We start from the raw sequence: 13,754 nt of genomic DNA, 5'->3' as shown, positions 1-13,754 counted from the left end.
ACAGCCCTGCACTGGGCTTCCCCACACCACCAGTACCTGTAACCGCGCTGACACAGGTAACACAGCGTGCAAGTTGAAGGCTGCTGCCTAAATCCACCTGCCGGGGGCTTGCCCCGAGTGCCAGCACCACTGTGGCATCAGGGCTGTCCACAGGTATCTGGACAGGAGGTGCAGGAGCAGCCCCAGGCCCTGGGCAGCATCAGTCCCACAGGCTCCACTGTGGAGTTACCTTGGATTGTTGGATATTGACCCTGGGAGACCCCTTGTGGATTCCCTAATTGAAAATTAATACCAGATCAATGCCGTGGGCAATTTGCATATTGATCATAAACAACTTTGAAGGCACCAAGTGTGTGTTGGATCGATGCTCTCTCAGCAGGCTGCAGGGAGTGTCCCTGTGCCTTCCTGCTGCCCGGGTTCATGGAGCTGCTGGGGCAGGGATGGTCTGTGCCAGGCTGGGGGCACAGCACGGAGGTCACAGCCTGCTCCTGTGGCTCCCTTTGGACGGGGAAGGAGGGGATGGGATGTTTGTTTGCTTATTTTAAACCAAATGGCCACAGCCCAGAGGCATCCCAGAGAGCAGGGACCATCACCCTGTCCTGGGCACACAGCCCTCCCTCTGCACCTGCCGCGTGCAGCCTGGCACTTTCAATAGAGGTTTCCAAAAGCAGAGGTGCTGTTTTTCTGAGGACACCCGAAGGGAACTCAGCAGTGATTTTTCCCTGGCATTTTCGTTTTACATTTGCTCTGTGAGGGTGGTATTTAGACCCTTCTCTCTCTGCTCAGGGCATTCACCGGTTATTTCAGAACGGTTTTGAGCTGAAGGGAACAAATATTCTATATCAAACTCAAAAAAAACCCCTAAAAACTTAATCTGAGAATCTGTAACTCATCCTTGGAAGCAAGGAGGAATTCCTGTGGGCATGGAGATAAAACATTTAGAGAGGCACTGCACTGCCTGCCCTCCACACACGTGTGCAGCACAAGGCAGCGCCTCAGACCCGGCAGGGGAACCACCTCTGGCCTGGCCATGGACAGAGCACAGGGAGCAGAGAGGGGCAGGACTGGATGGAAACCCACATCCCAAAGCCGTCAGTGATTCTCGGAGCACCCGGCGGCTGCAGGAAGTCGCTGTGCATCTGATTAGCGCGTTAGGGCTTTCATTGACTGCCTCTGCTGCGCTGATGAACTGGGCTGGGGACAGGCGCCCGTAATTGAGGGAAATGAATTCCTATCACAGGCCTCTGCTGGAGTCACCACCTGTGCATGCGCCTTGCTCCAGGTTCCAGGAGTGGATCCAGTCCCCTGAGCACCTGACATGCCCTTGTTAGTGGGAAGGAGCCAGCTCAGGGACTGCAGAGCCCAGGCACCATCCCAGGCCAGGCTCAGGGACTGCAGAGCCCAGGCACCATCCCAGGCCAGGCTCAGGAACTGCAGAGCCCAGGCACCATCCCAGGGGCAGGGACTGCAGAGCCCAGGCACCATCCCAGGGCAGGCTCAGGGACTGCAGAGCCCAGGCACCATCCCAGGGTGGCTGAAAGGTTCTGTTCTCCCAGTCCCCTGGCATGGCCCACCTGGTGCTGCCTCCCTGCTTAGCCACAGGCTGGCAGCTTGAGGGCCATCAGCACCATCACGTGTCTCATTGGGAGCTGCTCTGTGCTCTTCCCTTTTTCTTGATGCTGTGTTTCACTTGGGAGCTGGAGCAGCCATTCTCCCTTGCTACCTGAGATCTGATGACAGGTGGAAGATCCTTCCCCAGTGTGTGTCAGGAGACATGGGCGTCACAGGGGAAGGGGTTTTGTGATGATGCAAAAGAAATAAGAATGAAGGTATGGTTTCCTTGAAAAGAAACCCATCTGCTGTTTTAAATTAAAAGGAATAAAAAAAGGAGTCCAGGGTCGGCAGGGCTGGGCTGGGCTGGGCTGTGCTGGGCTGGGCTGAGTTGAGTTGAGCTGGGCTGGGCTGAGTTGAGCTGGGCTGGGCTGGGCTGGGCTGGGCTGGGCTGGGCTGGGCTGGGCTGGGCTGGGCCGGGCAGGGCTCGGCTCGGCTCGGCTCGGCTCGGCTCGGCTCGGCTCGGCTCCCCTGGCTGCTCCCAGCCCCTGTAGTTTTGCTGTTCTCAGGCGTGGACGGGCTGCCCCATGAGTGGGTGGGGAGGGAGCGGAAAGGCTTCACTTGACATCCCCTGCCCTCCCGGTGCAGCTGAGTGCTGCAGAGCCAGCGCTGCAATTGCAGTCGCTTTCAATTACCCGAGGCCAGGAGAGGTGCAGAAAAAGGGGCTGTTGGCTCCAGGAGCTGAAGTCGCTGCTGCTGAAAGCTCATTAGTACAAGGGGAAAAGCAATTACTGACGTTGTGCCAGTGCCACTAACCCAGACCAGGGAGGAAGGAGCCGGGCCGGGCTGTGGCCATGCCTGCCCTGCAGGGTGGTATGGGACCCCTCAAGCACAGCTCCATGGCTGCACAGCTGCGGGCTCTCTGCCCTCCCTGTTCTCCTGGGCAGCTGTTTGTTGTGCACACAAGAGCTCACCTGTGTTACCTGCTCCCTTCTGTGCTCTAACCCAGGTGGTGTTTGGTTTGGGAGGGCTCTCAGGGTGCTGGCAGAGGGCTGGTGGCATGGGAGTGAAGGCTCCCTGTGTCTTCAGGGAACTGCCTTGCTGCCATGGCCTCTGTTCTTCTGCAGTGAAGTGAGTCCATGGCCATTCACCTCAAAAACTTTGGTTCTGCAGCTCTACCAGGCCTTTTTTCCTGCCTGGTGAACCTGCCCACTTATTGCCCTGTGGCACCAAAGTGTCTGTCCATCCTGCTGGGTGTATTTGCCCTGTCCTTCCCAGGGCTCCTGGCATGCTCAGCCCCTGGCTCTGAAGTCCCTTGCTCCCCTGCCCTGGATCAGCCCCGCCACTCTGCTCCACTGCCCCATGTCTGTGTTGGGAACTTGTGGTCCGATGGGCTGCTGGGATATTTCAGTGGTTGATAAACCTGGGCGCTGCAATTATGGCTTTCCCAAGTTTTTAGCTGAGCTTAAAAGAACTCCAGACATGCTCAGATTGGGAAACAGTTGGGGAGAGGGAGAAAGAGGGTCAGCAAGACATTAATTAACTTTTCCTTGGAGCAATACCACGGAGAGGGAGAACAGAGTAGGAGTTGTATATTTAAAAAAAAAAAAACTAAACAGAAAGAGGACATTTTAGTGTTTCATTTAAGTGTGGTTTGTGAGGATGATGGGTTAAGGTTGTTGGGAGTTCTCCTGTGCATATTCAGCCCCTAAGGCTAAGCATAAATTAATTATAGCTCATTTTTGTTATAGTTACACTGTTCTCAAGATGTACCTTGCTGCGAAGTTGCTAAAGTTGGCTATTAACTTCAGCTTGGCATCAGCACTGGTTTTGTTTGTGGATCTCCACAGCTTTTCTGAAGTGAGCCTGTGTTCCCAGTGAGCAGAAAGGATCTCTTGCTCTACTGGCACATACTGGGGAGGGCCTGCAGTGCTCTTCTCCCAAGGAACATGTGACAGGATAAGGGGAGATGGCCTCAAGTTGTGCCAGGGGAAGTTTTGGTCGTGTATTGGGAAAATTCCTTCTTGGAGAGGGCTGTCCAGCCCTGGCACAGTCTATCCAGGGCAGTGGTAGGGTTGCCATCTCTGGCAGGATTTAAAACCCATGCGGATGTGGTACTTGGGGATGTGGGTCAGTGGAAGCCTTGGCAGTGCTGGAGGAGCAGTGGGACTCAGTGATCTTAGAGGGCTTTTGCAACCCAAACGGTTCCATGGTTCTACAAAAGCTGCCCTTGTCTGCTCGAGTAGTTCCACCAGGTGTGTTTAGCAGAAGGCTGGGGTTGCCTTCCGTCACAAAGTGGGGCTGGGCACCCGTCCCCCGGGCACCTTTCCTGTGCTCCTGCCTTGTCACCGCTGCCATCCAGCTCCCCCATCTTCTTCCTCCCACAGGTCCTGTTGTCTCTGGAGCCTTGTCCTGCAGGCCTCTTTGTGGGGATTGCTCTGTCCTCTCCCTGCAGACCTGGAGCTGGAGATGGCCTCTTTTGTTTTGCTGTTTGATCTGTGTTTGTGTTTTTGCATGCATCTCCTTTCCAGCTGATTCCAGTTTGGAGCTAGGTTAAACTGTGCAAAATACTGTTTAAAAGAAAAAGAGAAAGGAACTTGTCAAGATGCATTTGTTAGATCACATTTAAAATGAAACAGAATTGAAGGTAGTTTTTGTCCAAGAAAAGGGAGGCTGAAAAGCCGTCAAGCCGCAGGAGAAAGCCCCTCCTTTGTTGTCCTCCTGACATTGAAGTGTAATTTTTCATGGTTATTTGGACTGGAAAATGGGGGGAAAGGGAGAGATGGGCTTGCGATTATTTCCCATAAATGACAACACAATCACATCACGCTCCACTACAAACATGCTCAAGGAATTTGCCTTTTTTTTATGTTTCATGTGTGAAAATAACAGCAACCTTTCTAGTCCTACTGAAATTAAAGGGAGTAAGTCCCTGTTGGGTTTCACTGGCTTAAAATATAGCCCAGTTTGCAAAAAAGGTGGACAGCCTTGTTGCCAGGGAGTGGGAGAATGGTGATGTTCTCCCAGGGCAGGGGTTCTTGGCTGTGCATGCTCCATCCCTGGGTGTGTTCAAGGCCAGGCTCGATGGGCTTGGAGCAACCTGGTCTAGTGGAAGGTGTCCCTGCTTATGTCAGGGGTTTGGAACAGGATGGTCTGGAAGGTCCCTCCCAAGCCAAAACAATTCAGTGACTCTCTGATGTCCGTGTCAGCTGAGCAGGCCACAGTCAGCAGTTTGTCAGAGATGCTCTGGCCATGCTCTGGAGTGGAGCTGTCTGGGAAATAAGTTCATTAAACCAAGGTACATGTAGTATTACATTATCTTCCTGCAGCCCTTTGTCAGGTGGGACTCATCCACCAGCTTTGCATCCAGGATGGAGCTCCGTGGCATTCCTCTTGTAAGCTTCCTTAGTGCTGCCTTTGCACTGCTGGGAGTCCTGCTTTTCCTTTCAGGAAACAGTAGGAATGAACAAGCTGATGTAGAGTAATCCCGTTAGGAGCTGGCACAGATGGAGTTGCAGCCCATGCATGCATCCTGAGTGGGAGCTGAGGTCAGCCCCCCATCTGGGCTCCATCTCTGCTCTGTGGGCACAGCAGAGTGTGCTGGGCCCAGGGCGTGGTGTGAGCTGGGACTGCCCTCCCTGTGCCTCCTGCTGACCCTTCCTGAGCCAGCTGCACCCGGCCCTGCATGGTGACCTGGCACAGCTCGGGGCAGCTGAGCTCGTCCTGGGCTTCCGGGGTGCAGGAGGGCATCGACCCACTGTGGAACTGCCTCCTCCTCCTCCTCCTCCATATGGACCTGAACCTCTCTACACAGGGCCGAGGGGGGGGCTTGGGTTTACACCACTGACAGCAGTTGGGCTGTGGGTCAGGTGGTGTTGAGCCTGGCTCAACCAGCCCTCACCTCCCCGACAGCCATGGTGTGCAGCCAGCAGCCAGGGCTCAGGCCTGTCTTTCTGTTGGCTTTTTTGGCTACTTACCCTGAAAAGGAGGGCGTCACAGATTCTTTTTGTTCCAAAGGAGAGACCCTGTGTACAATTAAAACTTGTTTCTGGTAAACCTCATTCCAGGAAAGATGAGCTTTTAACAAAAGGCTTTTGACAGCTGCAGGGTATTTCATTTTTTTAATGCCGAATGAAAAATCAATACATTTTTCTAGGTTATACATATTCAGAACAGGCTTGATATTTCCATTATAATGGAAAATGGGTGTCTGCACATCTCGCCTGTCAGAGCTGCACCGCCACATTTTCCAAGCCACTGCTAAATATTTCAAACCTGATTTGATTGTGGTTCATGACAGCTAATGTTTCTCAGCTCTCAGCCTGCCGGAGGGTGGAGAGGCAGCGCACGCTCTTTCCCATGCCTGCATTTTCACCACCCCAGAAATGCCCTTTATCCCCTCGGATAAGAGATCTGGGTTTGTTAAGGAAAACCTGGCTGGGAGAAGAGGAGGTGAGAGGTCGAGCTGTTCAAGCTGGTCTGGATCCCATCAGCATTTGCCGACTTCTCCAGCTCTCAAACTTCCTGGGTCTGGGAAGGGACAGACCTCAGTGCTGTGATCCTGTGCAGTTTGGGTACATTTTGGTGTGTGACTGAGTCAGAGGTTCCCTGACCTCTGCAGAAGTCAGATACTTGTGGTTTTCCAGACTCTTCTCCTGCTCTTCCCCCTCCTCCCCCCCCCCCCCCGCTTAGTGAATGGTTTAATTTTAAATTAAAAGGAGATACTGCTCTCTAAAATGATTTATTCATGAAGGAAGCAAAGACTCTGCCTAGGATTTTGTGTGGGGCAGGTGGATTGAGATGGAAGAGCAGCTCCTTTGGCTCCAGGGGCTGCACTTCTTGCTCTCAGTGTTGACTTGGGCCCTGGCAGTGGGAAAATTCCTTTTAAAAGTTATTAATATACCACCATGGACTCAGGGAGCTCTGGCATGGGAACCTGTGCACAGTGTGTGTTGTTTGGATTTCCCAGGGACACAATTCCCCAAACAAATCCCACAGTAGCAGCTCTTGCACCTCTGAAGTCCAAAGAGAACATGCAGCTTTGGGGAGGAGAGGTCAGGTGCTGGTGAAAAGGTCGTGGTGGTTTGGAATAAGTTCCCTACATCTTGCTGACCACTGCTTGGTCAGGAGCTGCTCTTGGGGTGGTCGGCACACTCTGTGCAGGTGGGTCCTGTGGGCCATGTCATGAGGATGGTGGTGGGCTCTGCTCAGTGCAGTTTGCAGTGGCAGTGGAAGCTCCTTGTGGCGTGCAGTGGGTTGAGGGGAGGAGCAGACCTTTCCCTACCAGACTGCTGCCAGCCTGTTCTCAGAGAGGGGTGCCCCAAGGAGTACAGGGATGGATGGATGATGGATGGATGGATGGATGGATGGATGGATGGATGGATGGATGGATGGATGGATGGATGGATGGATGGATGGAGCCTTCACACAGGTGTTGGCTTTCCAGACCTGCTCACACCACGGAGCTGCCACTGTGGCTCAGCAGCAGGATCAGAGAGCGTGGGCACAGAGCTTTCAGGAGCAGGGCCTTGGCTGCTTTTCCTGTCAGTGCTGAGGTCTGCGGGGTGGAGGCTGGGTCAGGCACAGCTGTGGGTGCTGGAGGCAGGTTCTCAGCAGGTCAGAGCCCACTCAGCACACAGAGCCAGCTCGGCTGGGGGGGCTGTCCCCAGCGTCCCTGGGTGGCCGTGCCACTGCCCAGACTGAGCACAGTGAGCAGAGCAGCCTGAGCCTTCCGGAGAGCGCTGCTGGAAGGGGATCACGAGGAGATGGAGTCAGTGCTTCCCCCTCCCCAAGGATCTGTGCCAGAGGCCCTGGCAGCAAGGGGCTGAGCAGGGGTGGGACAGGACCTACTCAAGCTGGTTCAGTCTCCCTGGGTACATGTCTTAGACTCTGCTCCCTTCCCATCCTGCTTTGGAAAAATTGCTTTTCAGAAAAAAGCTCAGGGTGGAGCAGGAGGAGGGTGTGCAGCTGGCTCTGCCCCCTGCCCTCTGCCTGGCCGAGGGTGTTGGGGCGGGCGCAGTTTGTGTCCGCAGAGCTCCGCTCCTGGCGCAGGACTGTGCAGTGCTCACTGCCAGGGACGGGGGGCTCGGTCCGGGCTGGTGGTGGATGGACGTGAGGAGCTGCAGCCCCAGCCGTGCTGGGGACTTGCTGTTTGTAGCCTTGTTTTTTAATCATTTTCTGCCGTTATTGGTATTCATAGCTCACATTTTTCCGGTTACTGTCAGCCTGGGCTTTCATCCATTTTAAAGAGCTATTTTTTCCCTTGTTGATGATGATGATGGTATAAAGACAGATGGTGTAACTGCTTATGAATGTCCTATTTTATTCCCCTCGAACCAGACAGCGCACTGGAAGCCACGTATTATTTCCACATGCTCAGGTTAGAGCCCAGACAGCGGCTGAGCCTGGCTCGCCCTTCCTCTTCCTCCCATGCCGATGCTGACACCTCCGGGTCGCAGCTGGGAGTGCCGCTGCGCCGGGAGCCCTTTGTTGTGCAGCCGGGCCGGGATCTGGGATGGGGCTCTGGGCTGGGGGGCTCTCTCAGGGCACTGCTGATGGGCTGTGGCCTATGGGCACGCTGTCCAGGGGGCCTCGGAGCACCTGAGCCAGCCAAGAATGGTAAAAATGATGATTTAAATTAAATATAGAAACCCGTTACCAAAGGTTTTTAATAAAACCAGCTAAAATCTGCTCCCACAGCAGCTGCCCCAGCTGAAAGGACACCCTTTCCCTGTGTGAAGTGGTTTGCAGGCACCAGGGTGGTGGGGTTGGGGTGGGGATGGTTTGTTGTGTTTTTTCCCTAGAGTGGAAAAAAGATTGGAATTTTAATTTCTGGAATGTGAACCCAACTGTTGGTTTCACAGCCCTTCTCCCAGCAAACCTGAGCACTCAGCTCACATGGCAGACTGCCCATCTCACCCCTCCACCAGTGATATCTGTCTTTCTACATGTTGGATGCCTTTGTCAGCACTGCCACCCATCTCCCCTCTCACTCACAATTTAGGCTGTCATATCCTCAAACAGCACTGCTGAATATCTGCAAGCTGCTAATATATACTTTCAGTCTGAATTTCTAGCCCTGTCTTTGTTAGTAGGAGGAGGGGGGTTGGTGCTTGAACCCATTAGGTGGTGCAGGTCAGTCTCAGGATTGCGTGGGTTCATGGGGTTTACCGTGACCAGATAATGTAAGCTAAAGTTCAAAACTATCCTGCCTAAAAATGAGTATAATGGCCTAAAAGTGCCTCTTTTAGCCCAGTGGTGGGGTAACCCCTGTCAGTTACAGGGACTGTATGTTAGTACCCATGATGGCAGATGATAATGTGGCTGTTACACCCTGGTGTAAGGGAGGGCTCTGGCAGCCACAGGGCTCTCTCCCAGAGCCCCACCTGACCAGGTGCCCCACACGCTCTGTGCCCATTATGGGCAGGACCATGGTGCTCCATGTTCTGTTCTGAGCTTTCAGTGCTTCACTGAGCGTTTCCTCCATGCTCCTGCACGTGCATGGTGCTGCCTGGGTTTGCAGGCTCTCCCTGTGCTGGGATGAAGGCAAGGCTGCCAGTGTGTTCCTCCTGTGCCTTGTGTCTGGCTGGGGCTGCAGCACACGGGCCTGCAGCACACCGGCCTGCTCCGGGCTTGCTCTGGCCAGGAGGGATGGCATTTGATGCAGTGGCTCTGGCATCTGAGCAGGGTCTGCACCCTGTCACTGGGGCTCAAGAGCTTGAGATGGGGATGAGGAGGAAGGATGAGGCTGAAGGTGCTAAAGGCTCTGGTCACTCGCTCATGCTTCTGTAGTCACTGATGTGGCTGGGTAGAACCTTATTGTGTAGAGAACTATGTCACAGTACATGACACCTCAGGGGCCCTCAGCAGCTCCTGGTGGTAGAAGTAGGCAAGGTTCTTGGTTTTGTCTTCATCTCAGTTCTTTACAGTTTCTGTCTTGACCAATGAGCAGCTGTGCTGGGAGATGTTGATGACCTGCCAGCCAACACGTGTGCACAGCCTTAGCTGTTGCTCCTACTCTTTGGCAGCTCCCTGTTCTGTCCTGCCTTCCATGTCTGTGTCACACTTTCTGCTTTTCTTATTTCAGAAGAACCCAGCGAAGATGTGGAAGGGCCCAATGAAACAGCTGGTGATGCTGAGGAACCTGCCAAGGAGCAAGACAGTGCAGGGGACAAGGACCAGAGTAAATGGACAGGTATGATTCTGTGATTTAGCAGAGGTTCTGTTTGGTCCCTCGTTTTCTTCAAATCCAGGAAGGGGAGGTGGAAAAAACAGTGGTCCACAAAACCATTTTTAGCTGACCACAATGTGGCAGTGTCAGTGTGACGCAAGTGTCACCCTCTGTGAAGGCTCTCAGTAGTTGGACTTGTGGTGGGTCAGGCTGGACCGTGGTGCTCTGGGGCTGGCCCTGGGCAATGGGGATCCACAGTGGGAGAGGAGGGGCACAAGGGCATGGCCCCTCCTGCCAGCAGCCAGCACCTGGCTGGATTGAGTGTGTCATTTGGTGATTTTGTGATTGCCCCACCCTGGAGAGGGCCATCCATCTCCCACCCTCATCTGGTCCTCGCTGCCCTCTCCAGCCTGGCTCCAGAACCGGAGGTGCTGAAGGTGGCGTTGATTTTCCTTGGCCCAGGACACAGCAGTTCTGACTGCAGGTCCCGTTTGGTTGGCAGGCTCGGTGTTGGTCAGTGCAATGCCTCAGAAACCCTCAGAAACGCTTCTTCCAGGCAGCCCTCTCCTGCTGCCTTCATGGCTGCCTCTGGGTGAGCCCCAGACAAAGATACTTTGTCTTAAATTGTCTTCCCAAATGGGATGTGGTATCTGACCTCCCCAGTTACAGTCCCGGCCCATCTCAGCCTCAGTCAGTGGAGATGTGTCCCCAGTGGTGCAGAGAGCAAGCTGGGCCCTGGGGGCTGGTGACGTTTGTGCTCTCAGAGTGGGCTGAGGTTGCTCTGTGTGTTCTTTCCCTTAACATACTGGTTCTTAACCTGGAAATGCAATTTGGCTTGGCTGTAGGTGGGTCTTAGTCTCAGTTCATTGTGTGGGATTGTGTGATGCTGAGCACAACCATTTTGTGAAGTGTCACAGACAGATGTGAGTTTTCTTTATTGATTAAATCTCTTTAGGGGTAAATAGGGTTCTTTGCCCAAACCTGAAGCACTTAAAAAGGGTGATCTGTGTACAAAGATTGTATCTCAAAATATGTAAGGAAAAATGAAGAGCCTACTTTTTAAATGCTTTTCTGTCCAGAAACTCTGGATCTGGATGGTTTAATTTCTTCACTCTGCCAGTGAAATTCCTAACCCAGTGTGGGTGAGCCAAGGAGCAGATCAGAAATGGGACAGCTCCATGGGGTCTGCGAAGGGAGCAGTGTGAGGAGGGCACAGAGCAGGCTGTGAGCCCGTGGGGCATGGGACCAGCCTTGTGTGAGCCAAGGTGTGTGTGATGGGCTGGTGCTGGGCTCAGGCTGCTTCCAAACATGCAGCACCAGCGCCTGAGCTTAAAGCCAGATTGTGTTACAATAGCTGCTGCCCAGCCAGTGTGCAGAGGAGGCACACACCTTGCTCTTGTTCCTGCTCTTGTCGCTCCAGGAACGTGAGTGTGTTGACAGTCCTGCTGGGCCTCAGACATGGGAAGGGACAGAGGCTGGGTCAGGTTATACCTGACAGCCCCAGGAGAGAAGGGTGCAGGGACACAGTACCTGGTGCCAGTGGAGCCATGAGCGGGGAGGGGAGCAGGCAGTTCCAGGGAGCTCTCCTTGGAGGAGGAGGAGGAGGAGGCTGTGACCACAGTGTCATAAAGCTAAAATACATGAAGCCTTCTTTGCCTTTGCCTGACTGAGCAGAGCAGCACAGCCTGGGGAGGGCCTGTCCCCCAGGTACCAGGGGATGGATGGGCTGCAGAGCACTTGTGATGCTGAGCATTGTCCCTGACCTGCTGCACTGTACCTGGGTGCTGGGACACAGTGCCTGGAGCATCCCAAACCTGCCAGCTGCTCTCCCTGGTGCTGTGCAGAGAGGGGAGGCACAGTGAGGGACAGGCACGGGGCTTGTCCCTGACGAGGGAGTGCTGGGGAACTGTACACCTGCCATCTCTGCCCCAGATTTCCCCGGGAATTGACCAAACAACTGTTTGTAAGTGCTGATGGGAAGATAATGAGATGAGGAACAGTCGACACAGATTTGTCAAGAACAAATCATGTCAACACGACCCAATTTCCCTTCCTGTGAAGAAGGTCCTGTTTGGAGTCAGTGTCTCCTTGGGAAGGCTTTCAGTGCCACTTGTCAGGACAGGCTGAAGTGAAGCACAGACAGAGCAGTGTAGGTGACAATACTGTACCACTGGTGGGTTTCATTAGTCCTGGGAATCTCTCCATTCCTGAGCTGGGGTGCTGGGGAGGCTGGGCAGCAATTTCAGAAAGCCCAAACACCAGGAAAATCCCAGAACAGTGCAACATCAGTCAGGAGGAGAAAATGGAATGAACAGGCTTATTTGACTTGAAAGAAGACCAAAGAGGAGGACAAGATAAGTCTTGTGCATGAAATGCTTCTGAAATGAAGGAAATTATTTATTCTCTGTGTTGAGGATACAGACAACAAGACACAAAGGGCTTAAATTGAAGGGAGAAAGATTGATGTTAGATAACAAAGTTTTTAAAAGTCCTCCTGTACAGCCTGTGGCTTAAGCACTGGATTGGGTTTTCTGAGAAGGTTCCTCAGAGGTCTTTCAAGAAGATTATAGAGGAGCTGCCATCAGGAGTAGGGGAGGCTTAGCCTGTCCTGCTTTGGATGGACTGGCTGACCTTAGGAAAAGCCCCTGAGCCAGGTGTGAAGATGGAGAAGCCGGAGAGGTGTGGGCTGAAAGCCAGTGATGGGGCATGTGAAAGGGGAGGGGGGACAGACTTTTTTGCGGCTCACCACCTGCAATTTGATCATTATGTTCCTCAGCAATTTACTCCCCTTTGTGCTTTGGTTTCCTTACTGTGCACAGGGGATTTATTTCTTCCACTTTCTTAAAGGTTTGCAAGATGTGTAATGAGACACTGAGTTCCTTTGCCCATCGCCCTGCCCCAGCCCAGGGTGAGGTCTGCACCACAGTGGGCACAGTCCTGGTGCAGCCTGTGCTGGGGTTAGTGTCAGCACCAAGGGGAAAACCTGTTCTCACTGTAAACTTGTCAAAGTGTCTCAACTGCAAAATAAATGTATTGATTCATTCTTTGTATTTGTTTTAAAATGCAATAATGTGAATCAGAAACATTTTTTAGGTGATACTTTTCAATTTAATATACTTGGGGAAAACTCCATCCCATAGAAGGACTCATTGGATCTTGATTTTTACAGAAATCTCTGTGGTTTCTGGAAGGTTCTGGAAGATGGCAGCTCCTCCACACTGGAGCAGGGAGATGCTGTGTGCCTGATGACTCAGTGTTAGACATTATCTCGCCATGGCTAATGTGAGATTCACCACAAGCAAACCAGCAAGAGGGAAAGGAATTGTGGCTGATCCCAATTCCCTTTCTAAGGCAGGATGTAGATGATGGATACTCAGCTGAAGCCCTGCTCAGTGCGGTACAAGGCCTCTCAGATGTGAGGTGGTGCTGGTTCATGTCTCTGATGGAGAGCCCCATCACCAGCAGTGACCCAGCTACCAGAGGCTTCCTTAATGCACTGTCCGTTGGGTACACGGAGAATATCAGGGGTTTTGCCACAAAAACAAGAAACAAAGTCTACTTAAAATATAGATTGAGATGAAATCTTTCTGGAGGACTGGCCTGAAGGGCTTTTATTTTTGTTAATAATTTTTTTTTTTTTTTTTTTTGTCCGTGATGCTCACCTAACAGAGCAATTAGTGCAATGGACTGTCCCTGATTCGAATCCGTGGTAGATTGCTATTAAAGGAAGTATTAATGGGCTGCTGAGAGCTGGGAAATTGTTGCAGAAAAGTGTGTTTATGGAGTATGGTGCTGGCAGGCATGATTTCAATTGGATTTGACATGTTTAACATAAATGTATACTGCACAGCTCCTGCAGTTTATGAATAATTCCTACAGGCCGACTGCCTTTCTAATTACTGAAATTGAAAAAAACAGGTCAGGCACATCCTGACGGAAATCTATTCCTGCTCCTCCCCCCGGCTGCTTTTTGTGCTTTTTTTTAATATCTGGCGTTTGTGGAGCACTTAATGGCCGGGATGTTCTGGGGCCT

General features: G+C 52.6%; 1 protein-coding gene across 1 annotated transcript in view; it reads left to right on the top strand.

Annotated features, from left to right (window-relative positions):
* The window catches only part of ZFHX3 (zinc finger homeobox 3), an 81,820-nt gene that overhangs the window by 43,780 nt on the left and 24,286 nt on the right, over nt 1-13,754 (top strand). Inside the window, 1 exon segment of the mRNA XM_030956206.1 lies at nt 9,638-9,745. Within this exon segment, the coding sequence (XP_030812066.1) occupies nt 9,638-9,745 (108 nt within the window).

This window comes from Camarhynchus parvulus, chromosome 11, assembly GCF_901933205.1.
Source record: "Camarhynchus parvulus chromosome 11, STF_HiC, whole genome shotgun sequence".
Taxonomy (NCBI): Eukaryota; Metazoa; Chordata; class Aves; order Passeriformes; family Thraupidae; genus Camarhynchus; species Camarhynchus parvulus.
The sequence above is the reverse complement of the archived record's forward strand: the minus strand, read 5'-3'. Positions and strand labels throughout refer to the sequence as shown.